The 26,456-nt window shown below is 41.1% G+C and overlaps 2 protein-coding genes across 3 annotated transcripts; one reads left to right on the top strand and one right to left on the bottom strand.

Annotated features, from left to right (window-relative positions):
* The first annotated feature begins 558 nt into the window (after positions 1–558).
* On the top strand, positions 559–12,501 carry zswim7 (zinc finger, SWIM-type containing 7). The gene is made up of 5 exons (XM_062407020.1): positions 559–712; positions 2,831–2,852; positions 4,038–4,140; positions 10,381–10,485; positions 11,754–12,501. The coding sequence occupies exons 1-5, from the start codon at positions 637–639 to the stop codon at positions 11,862–11,864; spliced, it is 417 nt and encodes a 138-aa protein (XP_062263004.1). The 5' UTR covers positions 559–636; the 3' UTR covers positions 11,865–12,501.
* Positions 12,490–25,985, bottom strand: adora2b (adenosine A2b receptor). 2 transcript variants are annotated; one of them, XR_009924272.1, is made up of 4 exons: positions 25,808–25,985; positions 25,171–25,642; positions 14,376–15,261; positions 12,490–13,922 (listed from the first exon to the last, which is right to left on the bottom strand). XR_009924272.1 is itself a non-coding variant. In XM_062407015.1 (3 exons), exons 2-3 carry the CDS (start codon positions 25,488–25,490, stop codon positions 14,535–14,537), a joined length of 1,047 nt encoding a protein of 348 aa, XP_062262999.1. In that variant the 5' UTR covers positions 25,491–25,642; positions 25,808–25,985; the 3' UTR covers positions 12,490–14,534. The 2 variants fall into 2 exon arrangements, 1 of the variants encoding a protein (XP_062262999.1); XM_062407015.1 differs by having other exon boundaries at positions 12,490–15,261.
* Positions 25,986–26,456: the final 471 nt, after the last annotated feature.

Here is a 26,456-nt window from a genome sequence, read left to right as displayed (position 1 = left end):
AAAAATTAGGATTTCCAAAACATTTGTTTGGAAAAAATAACAGGGCAACAAAAATAACTTGAAATGGTATGACTCAAAGCAGGTATAGTTTGGTATGAACATGTCAGTTTTCTGGTGGAGCAGAGATAATATTTCCAGTTCTTAATAGAACCACTGAGAGGTTATTTTTAAACCCCTGTCTATCGGTTTGTAAGCAATATTACACAAAACTACTGGACAGATTGCAACAAAAACTGATGGAAGGATGAGGTGTGGGTCAGGGAAGAATCCATAACATGTTGGTGCCTATCTGCATCATGGGGTGGATCCAGGAAATGTTCTTTTTTTTCTCTTACATTGTGAGATGATAATATTAATAATGATAATAATATTACTAGCAACCATATCCTTTTATACAGTGTATGGGTTGAACTTGTGTTAAAGATGCTTTGTCCACTGTTTTCTACAAGTGTCTGTGTGGTATCAGGAGCAATAAACTAAACAGATCATCACCTTACAAGACTAGCAACAAGGAAAGCTGGTTATTAGCAATGAGGGCTTTTATTTTGGAGGCGAAAGGAAACTTGCAGGCAGAAGTTGTGAAGTTTGGTTGTGCCCTGTGGAGGGAAGCTGTGCTGATGTGGTTGTGGGTGAGAGATGTCTTCACTTCTCCCTGCAGTGGCTGAACAACTGTTCCGGGACATCCACAGGACATACCGGGAGACGTCTCACAGTAAGACAATGTGACGGTTGGCTCCTGGACAACTTCAGTTCATAAGTTAGCATCAGGAGCTAACAGCTGCTAAAAGCAAGACCTAGACAAGCGCAGTCATTTTATTGTCTTCACGTGCAAACCTGATCTTAACAAGAGCTAACTTCTCTTTAGGTTTATTCAAACACACCTGTCGTGACTCTGCATCAAAGAGAAATCAATGATGCACTTTATCATTTTCATATTCCGCTGTTTTTCAACACTGCGGTTTAATAAACTAGCGCTAGAGGGCGCTGCTGCAACACATTTGTGCTTGTAGACCACACCCGAAAAGATGAACCTTCTTCTTCACACTTCATCACTATACAGGATGTATGAATTATATGAATGTCTTTTACATGAAGGTGTGCACTTCCTGTCCCCCTTCACACATTTTGACTAGTCATAGTTTGATATCATTAGAAAGTCCTTCACAATATATACTCAAGCAAGTACTCAAGTGTACAACTGAGCCATGGCCACAAAACACAAGCAGCTAGAGATAATTCAGTCTTAAAAGATTTTAGTTTGTATGCCTGTCTGTCTGTGCTGTGGAAACGGCTTGTTGTTGCTGGGTAATTAAAATGGAATAACAATACTGATGATGATGATGATTGCTCTAAGTACAGGGTTTACAAAGTTCTTAGACGAAGCATACAGGATACACACATTCACGCTGATTTAATCAATCAACCAAAGAACCAATGAAAAGACAACACAAATAAGGAGTATTTACAAATAACAAGGATAGGAACAATTAATAGAAGACATCTATTCACAAGAGCAAATCAAAAACAATAAAAAGATATAAAAGACAACTTCACGTGAAGTCAAATAAGTAAAAATATGTTTTAAGAAGTGATCTAAATAAGTAGCTGAATCTACAGGCCTCATCTTGTCAGGCGGTGGTTCAAAACTGAAACAGGACTTGAATATTATGTTATCAGTTGCTTTAAGTAAAAAGGGGTTTATTGTTCTTCTATTTTTATCTTTAAATTTGGGGAGGAGGGGGGAGGAGCTGCTTTGATCTGTACACTGAAGTCGTGGCGAGGGCCTGCACAGTACTGCAGGTTTGAAGTGTTGACACAGACAGAGCCACTGGAAGGCCCAAGGCTGTGTCAACTGGTTGTCTATGCTTGCCTGTGTTGTCTGACAGGACCATTATAATTGAATCCACAACTGTTTGTCCATCATCTTTCCTCTTTGTAAGTTTTTAAAACTCTTGCTTTACCAAAAATGTAGTGACAAATAGTATTTGTTTTTTATACTTAGAAAATATAAGCAATATCTAAACTTATTCTACCCAGTTGAAAAATAAACATGTTGAAATAAATGTGGTTGTATAAACCATAACATCATTTCAAATTGCACCGATCTGATTACCGGGAATGATCCAAAATTATTATTATTATTATTTTTATTGAGTAATTGCGCAATACTTGATTGACAAAACAACAGAAAATAGAAAAGCACAGAAAAGAAAATCTCACTTTCCCTTTGCTCAAGGTGATATTCAAAATAAGACAAATAAAAAAAAAGCAAAATGTTCCAAAATGAGAAACTCGAAACATGCATTTTTTTGCACTTTGGTTTAAAAATTGACTCAACTATCAAATTATCTGCTGATAAAAGTATCAGTTAATCGATAAGTCAACTAATTATTATAGCTCTAGAAGAGGTTACACTTGTTTGTTTGTGTGCTCTCTATTGAAATAGAGTGTAAAACCAGTTACATTATCACAGAATGAAAAGATCAGATGCTCATGTTTCTTTTCCAATGGCTCATAAACCTTTCTTGAAAAGCAAAGTCAAACCAAAAAAGGACAAAGGGTTTGTAGCCTTCATTAGAGCCCCATTAACAACAACAAAAGCAGGATATTAAAACAGAAACTACTTCTACTACTAATATCATTATTCAGTCTAACAGTTTGTTTGAGGTTTCTTGTATTTTCCTAGTGAATCCTCTGTTGTAGTATATCTAAACATATTAAATCAGGTAAACCATCGATTACCACCTTATTTGTCTGCAGCTAATTTATGATTAAAATAATTGGAATTAGATTATCAATAAAAAAAATGTTTTCTTCTTTTTTTTTGCAGTTCCAGATGACCTGCTTATCGCGTAAGTGTACATCATCGTATTACCATCACGGATATCTATAGGTAACTCTGCCATGTTATTTTGCTGTCACTCAAGATGTGAGACTTTTAAAGGTTCAGTGTGTAGAATTTAGTGACATCTTGTGATGAGGTTGAAAGTTTAAAGAGCCAATTCTAGCTTAAAGAAAACAAAAAATTAATAAATTTAGATGAAACACTCTGGTGAAAACATCAATAAGATTATTTTATATTCAATTTCTGCCAGTAAATCTTTTTTATTTAAATCGTATGCACTGGACCTTTAAAACCATAAATTAGGTTATTTTTGACTGGGTGAGTTATTGTTGGACTGAAAAGGTTTGCACATGACTGAATGTGAGTGGGTTTGAAGTGAAGCAGAAACCACACTGAGGACGACGAGGGAGATGTTTGCCAGAGTGACATAGCTGTGAGACATGGGGCCATGATGCTGCTCTGTATCTTTACCCAAACATTTCCCAACATAATGGTCTGAGTTACAGGGAGAAAGACATGGTGCTCCCTGTCTGCGTCAACAGGGCCACATCCTGTCTAATTATCTGGAACACACTGGTTTAAGGTCTCTTCTTTGCATTTTGTGGTGTTTCACAAGCAGAGGTCAACGTATTTCTATAGTTTTCTGCTGGTTTTCACAGAATAAACAATTCTGCTGTCCCCATTATTGATTTACATTTGTGTTCATTCAAAGTTTAATCTTATTTAATGTAAAATAAAAAACAGTTTGTTACATTATAAATCAAAATAATAGTTTTTTTTCAATACTTTGCATCCCTTTGCTATATCATGATTTATATGGTGATAGTAGAGTAATCTTTTTTGTTATATATTTATATATTTATATAGTTATGTATTCAATGTTTTTTTGGGTCCTTGTTTGGTCTAAAAGGGTTTTGATTTATTTTTTTATAACTTTCATTTATAAATCTATTTTATTGCATCTTATTTTCAGCGCTTTTATTAGTTTTGTCTACTCAGTCAATTGTGATGCACTTTGAACTGCACTAACCTTTATGAAAAGTGCTCTACAAATCCATTTTTGACTGACAGACCGACAGATTGCCGGATAAACAGTTAGACTGATATTTGTGTCTGGCCATTTATACCGTACATTTAAAAATTAAGGTGTTTAGGTGTTTTTCTCTCACATTTGCTTCCTCATGTCTTTCAGGCTGAAGTTTGTCTTTGGTCCCTGCGCGTTACAGGCTTTGGACCTGGTCGACCAACGTTCAGTCACCTGTCTGTCTTCTCCCAGTGGACGTAAGGCCTTCCAGGTCTGTATTTTCCCAAAACAGAAAGGGAAGGAACTATTCCACTTCTCACCCAAAAAAGCTGAATCAGTTTAATAACAGTTTGCGAAATATTGATTTGCGGTAGATCAAGAAAATTATCAGCATCTGATGGTTTGGCCTCTTTTTTTTTTTTCAAGAAAAAGGAGCAAAGTTTTACTCGAGCAAAGTCTGTCTGATTTTAGTGTTAAGGTCCACAACCCACCTTATAGGGTTTATCTCTAATGATAGCATGATTCAAAGTCTAATAGCGTTTGGTTCCTCAATGACCAGATTTTTTTCATGATTCAAAATGATTCGGATTGTTATTCAGGGGCAATATTTTATAAATCCCTCCGATGAAAACAACATGGGTTGCTGTGTTAAAAAAAACGAAGAAAAGATGGGAAATTGTAGTTGCGTCCATTTGAAACAAGCAAGTACACTTACATTGTGTTTGGTGTGGTTTTGCATCAATTTTATAAGATAGGACCCTTAACATTGTTAAACCTTAAACAAAATTAAAAAAACCAGACCCATACAAACACAGGATATCCTCCATAGTTACCACATTATTTACTATCTGAGAATAAGGACATTACTCCTTTTTTATTCTCTGAAAACTAAGTCATGGTGCTCTGAAAGTTCAAAGTTATCCTCCATAGGATGCAGAATTCCTTGTGGTGGGAGAACAAGGCAGTCCACTGAGGTTATGGTCATTGTGACCCAAATTTCCTGGAAGCTCCTGTAAATACAATGCAGCTAAATAAAGACATGGGTTCTTGTGGGGACACTTTCAGCCCAAATGTTGCTGTTTGAGTTGTTGGATATTTGTGGTGGAGCAAAATGAACCGGATATATGTACTAAATAACTCAATAACAATTTTTTTATTATCTCTTCTGAAAAATTATGTATCTTTTCATACCCCTATTTTTTTTCCAGCAAATTAATCCCAAAATAAAATAAAATGTTTTATTATTATTGGAATAGACACTTCCAGATTTTAAGAATTTTCTGATGAACCCTTACACATTAAGATCTGCTATCTCGCTGCAGATTCAACCATATATTTATTCTTTACTGGAGCGGCCGTGACTAATCAACTCAGTGTAGATCAGTTTAGCATTTTCTGCTTCCATCTTCCAATCTTCCAATTAAACATGTGTCAGGTTTGAACATTTCGTTGAACAAAACAAGAATCACTTTAGAAATGTTGATGTGTTTTTACATTACTCATGTGTAATGTTATCATTTCTTCGCCAAAAAGACGGTAGTTGCTATCCTGGTCTGTCCACACCATTTCTTCTCAATCTCACAGTTCTCATGTAATTTGCTAAACTGAGAACACATGATCTTTTCCTGTGGATTCTGGTTCGGTGTCTTTCAGTGGAAATGACTCAGGTCGTTTGCAATAGCGTGAACTTGAAGGTCACACTTGTCTCCCACTGTGCTCTGCTTTATTTCTGCACTGTTTATCCCCCCCTCAACACTTCCATCCTTGACTCAGAAACAGCTGTAGAATCATGGTGTGAAAAATCTGTTAAAGTTCAACATATTGAGAAATACAGAACAGACCAAACTTCTGAAAAAGAGAAAATCCGCTCTCGCCTAATGCACCAGTAGCAGGATATATTTGCTGGTGATGTTTGAACACAAGGCTCAGGTATCGACACCCGGCAGAGGGAGAGATATTAACTCCAATGCTTAAAACATGATCTTTTCTAGATATACATAATGGGAACTTAGGTTTGAATGGAGACTTTGATCTTAGAACTCTCCTGTGATTTCACTTCCTCCATCCTTTCCTCTTGATTACACATTTCCTCTAGATATTTCTCTTTCATCCGCCTGCATGTTGTAGTCTGACTCTATTCAGCCAGAATCTGTTATGGATTACCAACTATTGATGTGACATGAATTATAGAAGTGAGTTTATATTTTATATTTTGTATCTTCTTCTATGTATATTTATTATGATATCTACTATGTTTATACTCTTTATTGCAGATACATCAGATGATTTGTTCAAAATGGATTATGGGTATTTAAGATGGGGCCTTCTTTATCAGACTGGGTGGGAACAGATTGCCTGGCTTTGACAGAACATGTTGGTTACCTGCCAGCACCATCAAAGCCTAATTATTAACCCACCATGTCTTGCTTATAGAGTTTAATGCACATTTTACCTTTTATGACCAGTTAATACAGAAAAACTGGGTCATTCCAAAGGTTTCACAGTCTTTTTCAGTTTCCTACTGAGCAACATAACTAATAACTGTAATTCAAGTTTTATCCTTTTTTTTTACTTTTCAGCTTCTTAGATTTTTCCTGGTTGAATATTTCTGACACTCTCAGCCTGCATGTAAAGTCCTCTTTAGAGTTTTACTACATAAACATGAATGAACACATTCTATTATCCTTCCTCTGTCATAGATTTAGTTGATTTTGGGGCATTTTGCAGTTGTGACTGTTGCGGCCAGGTTCTGTTTTACGTTTTGACAGTTTGGGATACATTAAGTGAGACTGAAGTTTAAACAGGGTCTGTTCAGATTCCGTCACCAAGCCATGGCACAAATATTTAGCTTAAGCTTCCACTTCTGTGGGTCGCTGTTAAACACAAACCAAGCTCTCAACTTATTGCCTGAAAGCAAAACGTAGTTGACATGGCATCATTTTATAATTAAGGCTCTGGCTAAATACTATCAAAGCAGGTGTCTTACTTCTAGGAAACAAAAAGGACAGGAGACACCTCTCAGCCGGAACATTTAAGGTCAGGGCGCTCTGTATTTTCGCTCAGTGTGTCCAGCGTTTGTAATCAACAGACTGCCGTTTACACTCTGACTCCAAAAGCTCTAATGATTTCTGCTACAGCGGCAAGGAGCACTGACAGACCAAAGGATGAGAGATTCTCAAGTATCTGCAACAAAGTCCAGTTGCCCTCGATTAATCTCTTCTTGGATAAACCACAACCTGGAAGAATCGTGCGACCTCTACGTGGCCAGCACGTGACGACCATGTCAAACCTCTGGAAGAGAGTGAACGCAGTGACGAAAGTTTGAAGAGCTTTCATAAAAAACAAAAAAAGCCCTAATGCACTTACTCATCTTGTCCTCATAAGGTGCCTGTAATGAAGGGAGAAGAGAAGAGAGCAGGTTTATCTCAACAAGTTATAAAGTGTTATGCTCAAAATAATAGAAGTTAGATTCCCAGAGACCCCAGTTTGGATACAAAAATAATATTCTCACACCACCCAGCACGGGTTTACTGGGAGTTCAGTGAGCGCTAACTGGAATCTGTCCCTGAGAGAAACAGAAGTTGATGATTTCACAAATTACACAATTTCTTTTGTCATTTCCCGTGGGACACAACCGAGTTACTCATGTTGATGTGGACATTTGTTAACCTCTTTCCTCAGAGGGATGAATAACTCATGAAATCTTGGCATTTCACTGCTTTCCACCTTATCACAGTTGACACTGCATGACCTTTTCTGGTGTATCGGAGCTTCTTGCGAAAAGGAGGTTGTTAGTGTATTCTCAGCAGTAATAAAACTCCACACTCAGCAATCGTTTTTTTCCTTAAACTATTATTGGTTGCTGATTCAATATTTGCCGACTTTAATCAACTCTTTTGGTTTTTGATTAAATTTAAATACAGAGTTACACCATACAAAATGTATTGACATACACACCTGGTACACATATGTCACCTGAATGCATTTTTAAACATGTGTTGAATGTGTAGGGGCTTGATAATACAGTGAACACTATGTAAGAGTGGGAGTTGTGAACAGAATCCTGTCAGTGACATAGAGCCTATGAAGAGAACTAAGTATGGGTGTAGTATAGGACCATCTGTTTGACCTGGAGACGTCATACTTGAGTCATATTAATCAAGTACTTCCTTTTAAATATACTCAAAGTATTACAAGTAAAAGTGCCAGTCGATTATAGCGTCTTCCCCGATGCAACCGTCTACTACATCATTGCCTATTGTAAATTCTGTTTAATATAAGAATGATACAGACACTGTCATATTGATAAGAACTCTGATGATGCAACTAAAAACACGCTCTCATATTAATTAATGTTTAAGTCTCTGTGGTGCCATCTTCTGAATGCAGGTCAGGTGTTATTTCACCAGTGATGATGCTGCTGCAGGAGGCGGGGTCTAATGTGACCTGCCTCTGACCTGATTGGATCAATAAACCTTTTCCCCTCTCAGTACTTTTAAAAACTATTAAAACTATGAACATTTACAGCAACAATTGTAAAAACTGTTTGGAGTAGACATTAGAGATATTTGCTGATTCATGTGGTGGAGTAAATATATTTACTGAAGTAAAGTACAGATGCATGAAAAGTAATGAAGTAAATACACTACATTACATACCACCACTGCTTTATACTCATTAAAATACCTTCTTCACGTTCATCAGAAAGTACCAGGTTGAATTATGCAGTAGATGGGAAAAAAACAGCAATAAGCACGTTTTGTGTTACGAAAGGAGCAGCTGAGATGAAGATGTGCTAATGTGAGTGACTGGTTATGAGCAGTGGCAGCTTAAGAGATCCTCAAAATATATTTCATAATGTTATTGTTCGGCTCTTCAACTGCAACATACTGTATGTGGAAAGAAAGAAGAAGGAAGAAGGACTTCATCAGCCAAAGACTCAGGGGTGAAATTTATTGCATCCAATCCGTGGTGACTGGTGATGTCGGAGCACAGATTCACGGGCTGTGTAACTTTGTGACTTCCCAGAGCTTTAAATATCCCCAGTTTGTAGTGCGTAGCCAGTGGACAGAGGGCCGTCCCAACTCCTGGCCTGAGAAGTAGTCCCACGAGAGGGAACATTTTGGACAGGCTTTGCTCTCTTAACTCTCGCTGCTCCATTTGCAGCGAGTGGTGAACGGCAGATTTGAATGTGTAGTGTTTGTTAGCGAGCTCTGAATCCTTGCCAGGCAGTGGACGCCTCCAGTTTGTGTGGTGTGTGTTGATGATTTTAGCTTCCAGCTCTGCAGAGTGAGCTGCGGTAGAGCCACACAATCTTTGAGGCCAGCGTGGGAACAAAAAGGACCCGAGTGTGAGCTGGGTTTTAATAAACTTAGGCTTTTTACAAAGTGTAGCGGTCCTTGGCTCGGCCAAAACAGTTCTACTGAGTCTGTCCCCATCCTGCTGTGTGTGGTGCTTTATTCATCCTCACTGAGGATTTTTAAGACCATGTGATGGTCTCTCTTGTGCCTTATTTATAATGAAGTGTCACAGTGGACAAATTTGGTGTTTTTACTTTTGTAGGTCACAGGGAAAGGTAATTAATGGAAGCCCTGGAAAGTAATGGAGCCCTTCTCTGCCATCTAGGAAAGCATTAGTTATTGTGAAGTATCAAGCTAATCCATAGACTGAATGTCCTTGTGTGTCATGTGCATGAGGACGAGACTGAATAACTGTAGCTGGGAGCCGAGGCCATTAGCCTCCACACATCGGCTGTTTCTATTTCATTACCTGCAAATAAGTCATGTGAAATGATGAGTTCAGTGAAACATAACCTTCAACTCAACCAGTGGTCTGTCACTGTAATTAAACATCTACAAGGAGAGTCCAGAATGGATTTATCCTTTTAAGAATGCACAGAGATACTTTACAAAGGTTAAGAACAGAGACAGTTAATAAAAGTAAATGACTCGAAATATAAACTGCACTTCATGAAAAGCAGTTCTGAGGAAGTGGGTGGCTCGTTTTGTGTTATCATTTGTGTCATCAGTATATGACATTGGATTTGTTTTCATGTGGTTTTTTATGCTTCGTTTATAACGGTTGTGTTGTTTTCATATGCACATTGGATTTCCTTATTTTAAGTAACATTTAAACCCGCATCAATGTAAAACAAAAAACCTTAGAGAGCCAAAACTTTCTTCCTTCTTTTTTTTAAGTTTACTTTGTGTTGATGTCATTGTATTTTAAATAAATTCAAAAAAGATCTTGGAAAAAAAAAGATCTTGAAAAGAAAGTACATTACGGTCGAACACATCCTGTAATGATAGATGAAGTAGATTGTGACTTGGAAACATGTTGGTGTTTCCAAAGCTCAAGTTTTCATCTATGGACTTATTTACTTTTACACACTTTTACTGTTTCAACTGCTGCTCAGCTGCACATTGTGATTATACGACTGACACACGACTGTCACACACAAGCTGCTGTGTACAAATAGCCATTGGAACTGCTTTGCATATATCTGTTGCAGGTAATCGGAGCGTCGGGGCATTTGTACACTTGCTTTGTGTCCTGTCACTACTGCCCGTGTCCGGCCTTCGCCTACACTGTGCTCCGCAGAAACGAAGGTCTACTGGTGAGTCTCACACAGAAAGTGACATCCAGATTGGGCTGTAAATGGAAGAGTTCTTTATATATATATTTATATATATAAGAGTTCTTTATATATATATAATATATATATATATATATATATATATATATATATACAGTGTACAGTGTATACAAAAGCATTTTTACACATAGAGGTGAAGTCAGCTTCACAACCATGATTTCTTGTCAGTCAGGCGTCTTGGAGAAAAATCCTTTGCTCAGTCAAAAATGAGAAGAAGCACATGTTTAAATGTGTGCTGAGCAGATGCACTGTGGTCTGGTCGTGTTTTTGTCTGGTCATTGAGGGGCATCTTTGCCCCGACTGGGTGTTTTAGCTTCCAAATATCTGCGAGCAAACAAGCTCAGCTGCTGCTCGGAGTATCACAGGGATTTGTTTCCCTGGAGAACGCTGCTAAAATCAGTGTGAGAACCGAGATCTGCTACGGATGAGCGGACCAATGCCACTGGTTCCCCATGAAAACCCACAGACAAATAACATACGGATTTATCTGTTGGCCAATAGAAATATTAATAAAATTGATTTTGTCAATTTGTTATAACATATATTTCTGTGTTGGCCAATGTATCTGTATCAGAAATGTTTTGATCGGCATTGACCCCCCCCAAGAAAATCCATACTTTTGGTGGATCAGGTTTTACTGTAGCTTCTCATTTCCAAAGTCAAAACAGTATGACACTCTGGAGACTTTTGAGTTTGACCATGGCGTCTGCAGTCCCACCCTGCTGGAGCCACTCTGACAGCAGGCGACCATGAGTTCAAAAAAACGAGCTGACAGGAGAAGCTCGTAAACAACCTCCTGCAAATTTGTCCTTTTCACCACACTTGGAGTTTGGCTCATTGTTAATGCAAAGCACGACCTCATTTGTAATGCATGAAACAGGCTGAGGCTGAAAACAAGTCAATGATTAACATGTTCATACTGATAATGATATCACCTTTTCAGGGTCACATGCAAAGATACAGAATTATCTGTCATTCAACGTGAACATCAGGATTTATTCGTCATAGTTTTTCACAAATGCTCCGTTTATTCACATGCACTTTCCATTTATATCAATGTTTATAATTTCATATAAACATTGGAAATGATTCTGGCCTTTGGCTTTGTGACTTACGTTTTTGTACTGACAGTTACTCAGCAGAAACTTCTTAAATTACCAGGGCTTAATTAATCACACTGGTGCCTGTGGTGATTTATTGGATTCAGCGTCCGTTCTCTTTTCTCGCAGTGCAAACACATCCTGGCTGCCTACCTCTGTCAGGCCATGGGTGTGACTCAGCAGGAGAGTGTGTCTGATCAGCAGATGTCGATGCTGCTCAGCGGGACCGCAGCCCCCTGACACGCAGGTACGTTGACCACCAAGTTCAGCAGCAGGAGCAGCACGTCTGGCTCCAAAGGGACAGCATGGAGCCTCCTGGATGACGCCCCACGTTTCACACTCAAATTTTGTGCCACTGCAGAGAAGCGCTCTCAAAGTACGGCCACACTAATGCTCTTACAGAAGACTGTGTGAGAGGTACCAGATGTTGCTTTATTTATTTTATTTAGTTGAAAGAAACCTCAATCTGTGGCAAGGGAAACATCTGTTCATTGTGTGCGTGCTTCTTGATGTTGTGAAGTTATTTCTTGTCCCATTATTTAAGGAAGTATTGTTCATGTGCATGCTGAAGTGACCTCAGACCCATTTTTTAAACTTAATATATTTTATATGGAAGTGTAAACACAATCTGTTATTTCTACCAACCAAACATCAAACTCCTACCGATTTCTATTCTTCTCTACTCCACTCTTTCATCAGTGTTTCTATGTGACCGTTCCCATTTTGTTTATTGTTTGTCACATTATTCAAAGAAGTATTGTGCACCTGCATGCTGAAGTCACCTCAGACATATGGCTGTCCTTTGCTCTATTTTGTGAACAGAATTTTGGAAATGTTTTTTTTTCATGGAATAAAGATTGATCTGTAACAATATAAACATGAACTTTATTAACAAAACACTTCACCATACATACAGATTGCATCATGTTAAATAGCAGTATCAGTTCGCAGCTGTTGTTTTGTTGAATGAAAAAAAAATGGCCTCTGGATAAGGTTGCATGTCAGCTCGAGCACAGTGGATGTTTTTTCCTGATTAGTAACGTCACTATAGCACACCGACAGATAGCTACTTCGGAATGAAAGGCAGGAATGTTGAACCAGATCAACTTGTTGTTGTCCATCTTTCCTTATTTTTAAATCACAAAAAGAACAAGGCTGACGTTTGACATCAATGAAGAGCTCGTAGAAAGACAGACACCTACAGAACATTTTTTACACACATCAGTCGACATTGACAATATAACACAACGTTACAGTGCAGTTACAGTATAGTTGTCTCCATTGGAATGTACTAAAATGTCGGCACACTCCTGTATTTTAGCCCTTGAAGTCAGGTCAGAGGTCGTTCACTGGACACATGGGGGGGGATAATGAAGCAGTCGAGGCAAGTGCTCAACTTAAGAATACTGGTTTAACACCAATACGACCAATGGAGCACACCATGTGGGAAATACTCGAAAATGTCAGTGCAATGTGTTTCCATGTGTGTAGTGATGGCTCTCAGGTGATCGAAAACACATAAATTACAAACACCATAAAAACCAGACTCTGATTAATCTCAATCAGATCAGATGTTTTTCTGAGATTCCTCTGCCCTTGTCGTCAGAACAATGCTGACCACCACACCCCTGCGGAGAAGAAAGACAGCATCAGGTGCCTGAAGAGCAGGAGAGCAGTGCAGCAGCTGCGTTCCCTCAAACTATGATGTTGCATCTGTGCTTTACTTAAGTAAATATATTTACTCCACCACATGTATCAGCTGTACTCCTCAGGCAAGTAACATTCATTTACAGTTAACTGAGCAAAGCAGGGAATTTGCATGATGAGGAAACTTTAACTGGCTTGTTAATTCAAAAGCAGCTGGAAATGCCCTGTGGAGATGCCATGTTCCTATGAAGCCTACAATCACTTTCCCACTTCCTGATCCTTTGTCTGATGAAATATGGCAATAATAGGCAGAACCACTATAGGTATGTCTTGGTGAACTGCTACTTATTTCTGGTGCTGCGGGTCTGAATCAAATCAAGTTGTTTGTCGAGGAACGCACGGAAACTCCCTCCTCTGGATCGGACCCAGGGGGTCATGATGAAAATCTGTGACCCCTGTGGTTCTGAGAGAGGATTCTTGGAATAGGAAAATAAGTTTTTCTTGCTTAAGCATCCATTCGTCCTCATTTTCTTCTAGTGAAGTTGATGGCTGGAGAGTGCCTGGTTATGATTCCTCTGTGTCCTCCACCGTGTCCCTCCGCCTGTGCATGCAGCTTCTGTGCAGGATGAAACAGTGCAGCAACAGGGGTCCCTGCAAACATTGGCACTTAGCAGCAAGAAAATATCTGCTATACAAAGGTATTTGTCCATATAATGTGAAAAATTGTTTAAGCCTCCTCTTTTAACCATGTAGATCCTTCCTTCTGTATATTGAGCCTGTGGTGGTCATGAGGTTGAATGTGGGATGTAGATGACAGCTGTTATACCTTTCTAGGTTCCCTCGTCCAGATTTAGCCACACAAAGTTTTTTTCTGATGTTTACATTCTCAAACACAAGGTTTTTAATAAATAAATGATCAAACACTGTTTTCTGAATGTTGACAATACAAAACAAGTGTTTATATTAGTAGTAACAGGGTGGATTCAGAATGATAAATAGCATTTTAAGTTAAGATCCTGTTCACAGTCCTACACATCCAGTTCACTTAAAAAAAAAAAAAAAAATCTGAAATTCTTCACAATACAAAAGTTTCATAAGACTCACTTTTCGACGTTTCACTGCTCGACCCCTGACGCTTGGCACAGTTCATAAATAAATGTCCACATTCAAGGCGCTTCAGCTCCACCTCCTACCCCTTCTTCTGTAAACATTATAAACCTCAGTAAAAATCAAATTCAAGACGCTCTTCCTCAGCTCGACCTTCTATAGTAGAGGGTCGATGGTCATGTGTATTTGGTCTCTGTTGCGTCTACTGCCGTTGGAGCTGACGTACAGCTCCTCCCTGCGGCACAGGAAGTGCTGGTACAGGATCTTGCGGAAGGTGTCCCTAAAGTCCTGGATGCGGTAAGCGTAGATGATGGGGTTGACCGCGGAGTTGGCGTGAGACAGAATAATGGCCACGTACATGACGATCTCCGGCTTCTTCAGCCCCCCGTAGAACAGCGTGAGGCAGTTTAGGATGTGGACGGGCAGCCAGCAGAAGGCGAACAGTCCCACGATGATGGAGAGGGATTTGGCCGCCCGGATCTCCTTCTGCAACAGCCCGTGGTTGTGGCTGTCGCCGTTCCCCACGCACTTGAGCTCGATCTTCCTCAGCTGCTTCCTGGCCACGGTGAAGATCTTCAGGTAGATGCCCAGCATGATGAGCAGAGGCAGCAGCACGCAGATGAAGAAGTTGAAGTAGACCATGTAGTGCATGTCCACCACGCTCTCAAAGAAGCACTTCAGCCTGCAACTCTGCAGCAAGCCTCCACCGCCGCTCAGCTCCGGCATGAGGGTGGCGTTTGTAGTGTTGTCTGCCCTGGAGCTGTTACAAGCGGAATACTTCAGGTTCCAGCCAAAGAAAGGGATGAGGCCGATAATAAAGGAGAGGATCCATAAAATAGCGATGATCTCTCGGGCAATCTTTCCTGTCATCAACTCCTTGTACCTGGAGGAAACACAGCAGGAGTTACTCTCACTTTAATGTTTCCAATGTGGAAGTTTTGCATTTTAAAGGTTGAGTACAGCTCAGCTACAATAGATGCAAACGTAACGACTTGGCAAACACTGTGAACCTGAAAGATCGTTATTAAAGGGTTACTTCAGGGGCCTTTCCCGTCGTCCATCAATTTACTACTTCTGCAAAGGAGGTTATGTTTTCACCCCTGTCTGTTGCTTTGTTGGTTGTACGTTTGTAATCATTATAACACAAAACTATGAAACTTGGTAGGAGGATGCGGTGTGAGTCAGGAAAGAAGAGATCTAAGTGAGCTGCGGATTCCAGGATTTCTTCCCGCTTTCTTTGATATCGCATATGGGGCCTCTTTTGACAATTTAACACATTAAAACAAAGAATAATTCAATGAACAAACGAAAGCAGGTTTGGGAACTGATATTTAAGAGTTTGGGCAATTTAGTATTGGGTATACCAAGTTTCACGAACTCTTTATTTACTCAAATAATTAGTAGTGTGTGTGATTGTGTGAGTGTTCATTTTTCTGAGAAGATAGCTTGTGAGCATACAGAATTGTTTGTCTGATGCCAAACCTGTGAAAGCACCACACACACAAAATAGCATGTGTTCATTGTTTGCTTCCATTCGGTTGGATTCTTAGTGAATGAACCTCAGAAAGATTCACACGGACTTTCATCAGGTCACTGTCTGCTCTCACCCTGTCACGTGCACTCTGAGGGGAGGACACACCCAATTCAATTCAGTATACTCCGCTCATGAGCCAGACAAAAGTAAGCTCAACATGATTAGCTAAAGGCCGAGTAATTTCTACTTTCCGTGGTTGAAAAGTAGAAAGTGAAACGGACTGAACACATCATCAGCCTGCCGCTATCTCTGACAGTTCCACATCACCGATTCATCCAACAAACACATCGCTGAACTCACACACCACTGACTTGAGGTGAGAGGCAGGTTCACATGTCACCAAGTATATTCCGACAAGGCGGGAGTTCACAGACCACACAGTTACAGCGTGACGACTTGAAAATGAAAGAAACCAATGAAACACTGCAGATCTTTACAGACACAGATTATGAATCTTCACTTTTCTCTCTGGTTTTGACATTCCTGCACAGGCACCACTTGACTGAAATATGATGTGAACTTCTCACATGAACTGTGCTGGAAGGAAAATGAGCAGCTTCCTCAAAGTGAGTCAGGTGAGCGGCCGCATGGTAATGAGTCACATGCACACTCTCACACACACACACACACACACACACACACAAGCACAGCAGTTAGAGCTGTAGGTGCCATAAATAATCCATCTGACCTACACTGCTGCACACTACATGAACACACATCAGAAGTTAACATGGGACTGTTGCATTAACTGTGCAATAAATGATCAGTCATCAATAAGCCATTAGTGAATGATGGAATAATAAAAACATTTTCACCCACATTCTTTAGTTATATTTGGCAAGTTTTCTATTATTTTCGGGCCATATGTGCGCTGTACTTATTGTTGCAATTCAAGATTACTATGTTTTTGCTACAACGACTTTCCACTGTTAGTCCTCTATGATTGTTTTTATTCTGTATAAGGAAGGTAAAAAACAATAAATCAACAAACACATTTTCATACAGTACCAGTGTTGTCAACAAACCAATTTGCCACGTTTATTGTTTTTTGTTTTGTTTTGTGAATGATCAATTGTATATATGATTAACATTTTTTCTGCAAATAATTTCATTGTGAATGTTAAAGGAGTCATGCTCTTACATACAACACAAGGATTATTGGTCATTAATCAATCTTCCTGTCCATAAACAACCTTAACAATGCAACTCCAATGTGAAGGACGGACGAGAAAACCCAAACTTTTTGTTCCGTCGTAAATTACATTATAAAGTACAGCTGACCCTAATGTGTACATACCTCCGCCAAGGCCTAACCGTCCCCTAATAAAATCTCATATAAATTCCCTGGATCTTGACTTTATTGGGATCTGCATTAAGTTGCACACACTCATAAATACCAGTCCTATAAACATGTCTGATTGTTAAGATGTATGAATTATTCTCTGAAAATCAAAAACGTTGAAAAACCAACTATCTCCCAATGTTAGAGAGGATCTGGAGCTGCACCAAAATGTAGTGGGTTCTTTCCTGACTCATATGACATCCTTCCATTAAGTCTCATTGTAATCCGTCCGGTCGTTTTTGCGTAATCTTGCTTACAAAGGGACCAGACAAACCGACCGCGGTGAAAACATAACCTCCCGGGGCTGAGGTAACTATAAAAACATGGTTGAATTCTGCTAAGTGGTATTTATTGTGCTCCTGACCACAGTGAGCACAACACAGCCCGACCTGCAGTCTCCTGAGCTGCGCAGCATCTCCCTGACTGATGCTGCAACACGTCGGTGTTTGGCTTCACTGTTTCTCTTCAGACTCTCCGCCCAGACTAACGGCGAGCAGCTCTGTGCAGACACACACACACACTCAGTCGGACATGTGTGTATTCCACTGTTCAGAAAAACTCGCCCGGTTTGACAGTATCACTCTTTTTTTTTATATTTTTGATGGGCAATATCAGGCTCTGGCTACACAGGAAATACTTAATAGTTTGATCAAATTATGTTAGACAGAGGATGTTGCATCTTATTCATTCCAATGAGGAAAATTGTGATTTTTGAATATGGGCTATACAAATAAAATGTTATTGATTAATTGATTGCATGATAAACTTTTGTCTTCCTTTAAAGGGGACATATTATGCCCATTTTACCACAGTTGATATGGTTTCTTAGGGTCTTAATGAAATGTCTGTAACATATTTTTTTCAAAATACCACAAGGATCATTTGAAACAGCACCTTTTTACCCTATCTAAAACAGCCCTCCTCAGATTGACCTGTTTTGAGTGCCCTGCCCCCTAGCTCGTCCAAGGCCATGTAGCGAGACTCCCTACATGGGCATGGTGTGACTATGACGTTTATTCTAGTCGTAATCCCATTCAACGCACTCTAGCGTATTGGTTCTGACATAGAGGAACCACAACAAATCACGGGAGTTGTTTTTTTCCAGAGTTTTTGGGACGGTAGACATGCCAGATATCCAAATTAACGTGTAGAAGCACTATAAAAGTGGAATTTTCATAATATGTCCCCTTTAAAACGCTGGGAGGGAGGAGTGTGTGGTGTGGGGAAGTGCTGGCTATGGCCACAGGCAGGACATCAAATGCAGAAAATTTGTGTTGGTAAAATCATAATTATACTAAGAGTCAATTATTCATCAGTGGTGAGCAGGTCCATCCTCCTCCGGGGAGGAGAGCAGGTTGCCCCGGGGGCTGTGAATAATACAGCACTCTGCCTGCAGGGATGAGGGGGGGGGGGGGGTTCAGAGCCCACCATGACCACGTCCACTTCCCAGAAAGCGTCTGCTCCCCTGCCCATCACCTTCCACTCTCTCTCTTTCTCTCTTTGGAGGCAGGGGACAGGCAAGGGGCTCAGTGGCTCAGGGGTGGCATGACACCAGCACGCCAGCATCTATCTTTGTTTTGCTGTCTCCTCCTGCAACATTCTCCAAACACACACCACACAAACACACAAAGTCTCACTGTGCTCACAATTGACCCGTTAATATCCAGCACATACACACCCACCAGTTCGGCGAAAACAAAATCCAACATGTGGCAGCTCACACTTACAAATCACGATTTCATACCAGCCGACCAGTTTGTATGCAGACACAACTGCATTGCACATGATTGAGTTTTGTATTTGTGAGTATCTCTCTGCATAACGCGACAAAGACAAGTTGAGAGTGAAACCACGTCAACACAGGTGTGAATTAGAAAACTTTTCACGCTCTGTTAGTGCTGCGCTCATGTGGGACTTCTTTTGACAGACGGCAGAGTAAATACAGATACTGTTATCGCTGTACATTAAATGGAGAAGCAGACCTTGCTCTGCCAGGAAGTAACCGTGTGTCTTATGTGAAGTTACAACATTTCACAATCTATGTTTTCAGTGCGTCACACTTGGCTCCTGCAGGTTTGACGCAAGGTTTTTTTTGCTCTCAGAAAATGGAGACTGGGGTCTGCACGGTTTCACTTTGATAGTAAAGACTCACTGCAGCCTCCAGCCGGCAGTCAGAGTGGGTTTAACCCATTACCTCCAGAACCGATTCATGTGTGTAAAACATCCACACGCACTGGTGACATATTAAAGGACAAACCTATGAGTGTACAAATACATAAAATGCAGCTGCTTCCTTACAGGGAAATGTAAATCCAACTGTTTTGAATAAAGTTGGAAAATAAAACCATATCAATAATAAACACAATATAAATGAATGACAATATAACAGAGGTCCAGTATATATGATATAGTAATTATTTATTTCAAAATACTGTTGTTGTTTATCAAGTTTCATTCTCTGCTAATGAATGAGTGTAAAACCACAACCTTCACTCAGAAGCAGCAATGTGGCCAGCAATGTGGCCATATCTTCCAAGTACAAACAGCTAGCCTGACTCTGTCTGAAGCTCAGAAATACTCCACCCACACCTCTGAAGCTAAGAAAAAACACAAATCACTCATCATTTGTCTATCGCTTTTATTTCTCTAATATGATGTGTGATTTATATACTGCACTACTGCAGTTCTTCCACCCAGCGGATGAATTATTCAACCACATAACCACAATTGGTCGATGGCGTTGGTCTAGTGGCAGAAACTTGGACTATGGGCAGAGAAGGTCTCTGGTTCGACTCCACGGAGAGACAACAAAAAGACGAACCTGGATTGATCTGTCCAAAAATCCAAGAGTCTCCCTACCCTGTCTAGTGCCCCTGAGCAAGGCACCTTACTCCCCCAACATCTGCTCCCAGAGCGCCGTACATGGTCGCTCACTGCTCTGTGTGTCCTGCACCAGATGGGTCAAAGCAGAGATTACATTTCCCTACCTGCATGAGTGTGCCTTCCATGTCTGTGCATGTGTTTGGGAAAAATAAATGCATCTTAATCTTAATCTCAGTCTTCACTTTGGCTCTTGAGCAGATTAAAGGAACACGATGAACCATGTTAATAAGTGAGTGGTAAAGGTGCTGGGGGGGGGGTGTGTGACCTCATGCCCAGCACATCAGCCGGCTCTGTGGGCGTCGTCCCTGGCCCCAGCGGTTATCGGGATAAGGTGAAGACTTTTATTTAAAACTCTTTTAAGCACTGAAACGGTTATTTACTGTAAAATGATCATAGTATGGGTATAGATAAGGTTTCATTTAGTAAGTGATCCTCTAATGTAAATGTTTTTATAGTTTTTAACTTATTTGTTTTTGTATATTTCAGTTAAGTATAATTAAAACTCAAACAGTTAAATGATACCTTTAAAATTCTCATTCGCCTTAGCAATAAAAAGCTGTAGCTTAATGTTTTTCTGTGGAAAGAGATATCGGTACCTAAACCATATCTAACACTTGCTGGGGCAGAGTACTTTTTATGATGTTTCCTGTCTACGAGATAACTTAACCGTCTCCTGGCTGTGGCTTTCCATTTAGCGCACAGGGGTAATACCAGCCCTCTCATCTAGCCCTCTGGGTTTGTTTTTTTTTGTGGTGGGGAAATGTCAGATACTGTCAAGCTGAGAATCTCACACGAATCCCAAGTTACATAACTCTGACAACAAGTCCTAAATCATCGCTCTGCATTTAAGTGTTGCCTCCACAGCTGCTCCCAGGTCATTTCAGGCCTCTGACTTTATTGCCTTCCTCAGTGCGATATCTGCATCCTATAGAATAAAGCAGGATTCACATGGAGGATGACACTTCACCACGTCCTCTACACCCGTACACGGCCTGAAACAAGGAGCAGGAGACTCTTACACAGCCCATTAAAATGATGAGGGGGGAAATGTGCTGAATCAGCCAGAGACAAGATGATGCTCACTCCTCTGTCTACAGAGCTGCTGGTGTGGGAGGGGATGATCCTTTGCGGTCTACGCTGTGCTAAATGTTGTCATATGAAAGCTCAAACAGGAGCAAGGGGACATAATAGCTGGAGGAGGTTTTCCAAGAGAAATGCTTACAGCGAAGACGGGGGCCGGAGGAGAGCGTCGGGTGGGTGTTCGGCTCCGTCGGCTCTCAGGGTTTAAAACATCTGGTTCTGGCTTTTCACTTTATCCTGAACCATCTGTGAAAACACTTTTATCTGGGAGAGATTTGTGGCCCCAGAGGGCTGCGGAACTGGCCGAGTTCACACACACACACACACGCACACCCACACATGCACGCATACAAACACACCCCACACACACATGTCTCCATGACTTCAGCGGAGATTAACTTGTCATTTCCTGCCGTCGTACCCAAAGTTGAACCTAAACCAACTCTAACCTATAACATGTCTTCACTTTAAATTTGACTTATGTATTTTATGATGACTTTCGCTGTTTGTTCCCTTTATGTGGCTGTGTACAGATCTAGGTCCCCACAACATGTTAAATACCCAGACCGCACACAAGCATCACACATTGCTGCATGTAATTTGAGCTGAGCATACACACACTGATCTTATTACCTTTGTGTGTGTGTGTTGTGACAGAAGCAGCCAGGCCTTTAGAGGAAACTATAAAATGTCACGTTGAAAACTTTAGACAGGGAATGTTATGAGAGTGTCGCTGGTTTACAGACAGTTATAGGTTATATACACGATATTCACTGCCACTGGATGACGCTCTAACCACAGCGTCTTGGACCAAAACAAAAACTGACAGCCACACCTCGCCCAACCCCTGTCTTCTCCTAAAAATGTCCCCCGCATGACAACTCCGGAAAGTGAAGCCAAAACATCTGGATCGCTGACCTGGTAGCTGACTGCAGTGTAGATCTTAAACCGAGCCTCCTCCATGTTAGTGGATAGGACGTGGGCTTAAAGATGGTTTGTGTCATTTTGGGAAATTCACACACTTATATTTACAGTAAATTTTGTTTTAATTAGTTATTTGATAATGGTCAAACGTCATGATTGACAGCTGACACTGACTTGCAATTGGTCAAGAGAGCGTATTGGCGGGACCTCGCTCCCCTCGATCATCCCCTGAACGCTTCAGTGCAGCCTGGCTCTGAATTACTTGACCGGCACATCATTGCAGCACCCGTATCTGGCATATATTGGCCTCATTCTGGTGTAATTGTGAGAAATGAAGCAGTATTTTCCATCTTTATATACAGTCTGTGGATGTTACCTATACAGTCAACTTGTGCAGCCCAGTGAAAATGCCACTTAAAGAGACAACTAACAGAATACAGTGACCCTGTGTACAAGAGAGCCGACAAAAACCCAATCCAGCCGGCTGCTGTGCAGACTGGTCAAATGGATCCCTTACGTCTCATCCGCGAGCTGGTGCGGACTGCAGCTGGTTATCATGGCTAGCATTTTTTAGCAATGCCTTTGTTTGCTGATTAGCCCACAGAATGAATAGAAATAGAAGTGTTTCTGCACCATGAAGTGCAGTTTACAGTAGTCTGAAAGACAACGCACTGTGGAGAAGGGGTGAAGATTAACGTGGCCAACAGAAGGTGCCGTTTATACCACTGCTGAGCCGATTACTACATGTGACAACTGCAGAGTCATTTGACCCAGGAACAGATCGTACCCTTTCCCACTGAAGACGACACATCAGATATTTAGAACCGGTTTGTTGTCCAGTGCAAACAGAACTTTCCTGGTTTCTTCAGTGGAGAGAATTGTGGGTCATTTGCTCCTAACCTCGACTCTGCTATATTGATTAATAACATGGGGAGGGCCCTCAGTTTCACAGGGAGGGGCCCGCATGTGCTAACATGTACACACAGGCACTAACATGAATGTTTGCCTGCACCAGCTAACAAAACCAAGGGCACGGAAGATCAACACACACACGCACACAAAGTGAGTGTGACTTCTTTCTCTGTTTGGGATGCCATTAATCAACTTCACTCATATGTAATGTCTCATAAACACAACTTTGAATATAGGTCAGTGTTTGTATGTGAGGAGGTAAATGAGGTGTGTTAAGGTTTGGATTCCATCTACACGTCAAAAAATAGAAGAAGAAATACAGAGCTTACGAACCACTTGGTTGGTGGGACACAAGTTTCATCCCAGTCTGGTGTCAAACTGTCCTTTCTTGCCAGTGTTCAAGTGTAATGGAAATGACAGCACATCACAGCCCTTCAGCACAAACAGCCCCTGAAACCCATCCAGCGCCGATGACATTCACTGCACTGAACGCTGCCCTTAAAGGTCCAGTGTATACGATTTAGGGGAAAGAGATTTATTGGCAGAAATTGAATATAAAAGTGTGTAATGGTACGGATTGTTATTTCTTTACCCTAGAATGAGCCCTTTATATTTAAGTATTTTATTTTTTCTTTAGGAGCGGGTCCTCTCTCTGGAGGTTGCCAGGTTTTTACAGTAGCCCATACTGGACAAACTGAACAACTTTTGAGTTTTTATGACAACTGGAGGATACCACAGGTTGTTTCATGTTTGGCAGGAGAGGGTGAGTGGTATTCATCGGCAACACACAACTTCACCACTAGACGTCACTAAATTCTACACACTGAACCTTTAAAAAACAAAACTGTCAACTCTGACAAAGCGAAATGCCAAAAACACCAGGTGCGCCTGGAGACTGACATTTCCCTGTTCGATAATAAAGCTCTTGTTCTTCAATTCAATTCAAGGAAACATCAAGTAGCACCATGCTGTGTGTGTGTGTGTGTGTGTGTGTGTGTGTGTGTTTGTCTGTTTCCTCGGGCGGACTCAGGACGCTCTGCAGCTGCAGCTGGATCTCTGTGACCTTTGCCATCAGGATCGATGGAAGTGACACAGGCTGTGGCCAGGTATTGATCTGGCGCGACTTCTCCTGAGGTGCCACATCACACGGCTACATGACAGATGTTTGTACCTTTTATGAGCTGCAGAAGACGTCAGATAAAAAAACTCACAGCTGGATCAGTACCAACAGTCATTGAGTCATTGCACTACTGCTGCTGTTATTACACAGACACATACACACTGAAACCCTTTAGTTTATGACATCATCAAAAGTGTTTAACTCTGTCCCTGCTGTTTACGGAGGTATAATGTGATTATCATTCCATGTTAACAGATTAACTCTGCTGTGTTTACAAGAGGCATTCATCTCACCATGACACTGACTCATGAGATCACAGAGCTGATACTGATCATCCAGCTCCTCCAGTCATATAATTTCCAATGAGAACACATGACAAGATGGAGCGGCTCTGAGAACAGATGCTGAGCTCTTAAATGGAAATCTGTCTATTTCTGATTATTCTGCACAATGCACATCAACATTCGATGGCTCTAAGACACATTTGTGACCAGCTCACTGATCCCAGCCCGGCCAGATCCCTTAGAAGCATGTGTAATGTACAGAGAATCAAAACTAAATCAGGTGAAGGTGCAGTTAGTCACTGTGAAGCTTTTCTCCTGATTCTCTAATGATCTGAGATGTGTCTTCTTTTAAAAGCAAACTTAAAACATGTATTTTCTCTTGGGCTTTTGGTTGTTAGTAGTATGTGTGTGTGTGTGTGTGTGTGTGTGAGAGAGAGAATAAATATTGCATGCGGGTGAGGGTGACTGTCAGGTTATTTTATTGGAGAATCAATATATGTATTTTCTATCTCATTGGTTTCATATTCTCTGTGTGTTCCTGCAAAGCACATTGAGACTCTGAATGAACTGTATTTTACAAATCAGAGTAGATTGAAGTTGATGTGATTATTGACAGATGAGTGGATTGTCCCCAAACTGAGCTCCAAGACTCAACTGAACCTTTAAACTTCACTTGATCCAGATCAGCTCACGAAGATAAGATGAACACTCACCTTAAATGGATTTTAACAGCAACATATCGGTCGATTGCAATGGCAAGAAGGCTGAAGATGGAGCTCTGTGTCAGTACCAGGACGAAACAGGCCAGGAAGAGGCATCCGTAGAAGTCCAGGCGGATGCCGACGCTGATGGTTATGGCGAAGGGGATGGCGAGGCACCCGACCAGGATATCAGCCACGGCCAGAGACACCAGAAAATAGTTGGTGGCGTTTTTCAGAGTGGTGTTGATGGCGACGGCCCAGCAAACCAGCACGTTGCCGGAGATGGAGAGAACAGCAATCACTACTTCAATCACGATGTATAAATTATCCATGTCAGCTAAAGTGTGTTAAAGGACTAAAAACTGCAGTTCACAGGGAAGACGAATCAGCCCGACAGACACCGAGTCTAGTCCCAGAGGAGTAAAGAGGTCTTTCTGCCGTAATCCAGGAATATTCCACAAGTGTGAGCTGCACAGTCAGCCATCTGCAGCAGAGAGGGGACTTTACTTTACAAACATGCTGAGGAACACAAGTAGCGGTTTACTGTTGCTGCATCACAACGTTGACAGAAGCTGGAGTAGCTGCGTAATTACGCACAAACGTGCACACAACGCGCGTATAAAGTCACCGGGTCCTATTGTCCACTCACCTTTATGAACCTGCTCTTCGTCTCTGGATGTTTTCACATCAGCATCGACCGATCTGTGGAGCAGACAAGCGGTGTCTGTGGCTCTGTAGCGGAGGCACAGTGTCACACTACTTCACCGCGGCAGCAGTTTCCAAATTCCAAGTGAAGGGAGAAACACAAGAAAAAAGTGAGCGTGTATGTGGGGTGGGGGGTGGTAGAACTAATTCCACAGAGAAGCCACTCCCCAGTCACACAAACTCACACGCGCGCGTCGCTGATAAGAGTGGAATCCCCCGCCGTGCGTAATTACGCGCTCAGTCAACATCCAACGACGCCCCCACGTGCTTCTCCGTTTTATTTAAACGATCCCTTGTTTGTACAAAACACACTGTAGCACTCGCAACACTCGTGCACGCTCCTGCATCTGGTTTCAATAAGGCCGGAATCGCGGTTTTATTTGCCACCGAAACCAGAGTCCAAGCAGGAAAACACAAATTGTAAAAACTCGATGTGCCCACGTTATTTCTTGTTTTATTTTACAGTGTTGGTGTAATCTTATCGAACTTCCGCTGCAGTGTGACACAAACGCATGAGACAGAAGTCAGAACAGAAAGATGTTTGCATATGGAAATCCGTGACCAGCAGAGGAAGTGCGCTTCATGTACCTGAA

Source organism: Platichthys flesus, chromosome 15, assembly GCF_949316205.1.
Source record: "Platichthys flesus chromosome 15, fPlaFle2.1, whole genome shotgun sequence".
Taxonomy (NCBI): domain Eukaryota; kingdom Metazoa; phylum Chordata; class Actinopteri; order Pleuronectiformes; family Pleuronectidae; genus Platichthys; species Platichthys flesus.
The sequence above is the reverse complement of the archived record's forward strand: the minus strand, read 5'-3'. Positions and strand labels throughout refer to the sequence as shown.

What these genes read in the sequence shown, in the direction of transcription:
- adora2b (XM_062407015.1), bottom strand. Translation starts at nt 25,490, where the DNA reads ATGGATAATTTATACATCGTGATTGAAGTAGTGATTGCTGTTCTCTCC. An exon ending in GCTGTTAAAATCCATTTAAG is followed by an intron (nt 15,262 to 25,170) that starts GTGAGTGTTCAT and finishes TGTTTCCTCCAG; the next exon opens with GTACAAGGAGTTGATGACAG.
- zswim7 (XM_062407020.1), top strand. Translation starts at nt 637, where the DNA reads ATGTCTTCACTTCTCCCTGCAGTGGCTGAACAACTGTTCCGGGACATC. An exon ending in ATACCGGGAGACGTCTCACA is followed by an intron (nt 713 to 2,830) that starts GTAAGACAATGT and finishes TTTTTTTTGCAG; the next exon opens with TTCCAGATGACCTGCTTATC. An exon ending in CCAGATGACCTGCTTATCGC is followed by an intron (nt 2,853 to 4,037) that starts GTAAGTGTACAT and finishes CATGTCTTTCAG; the next exon opens with GCTGAAGTTTGTCTTTGGTC.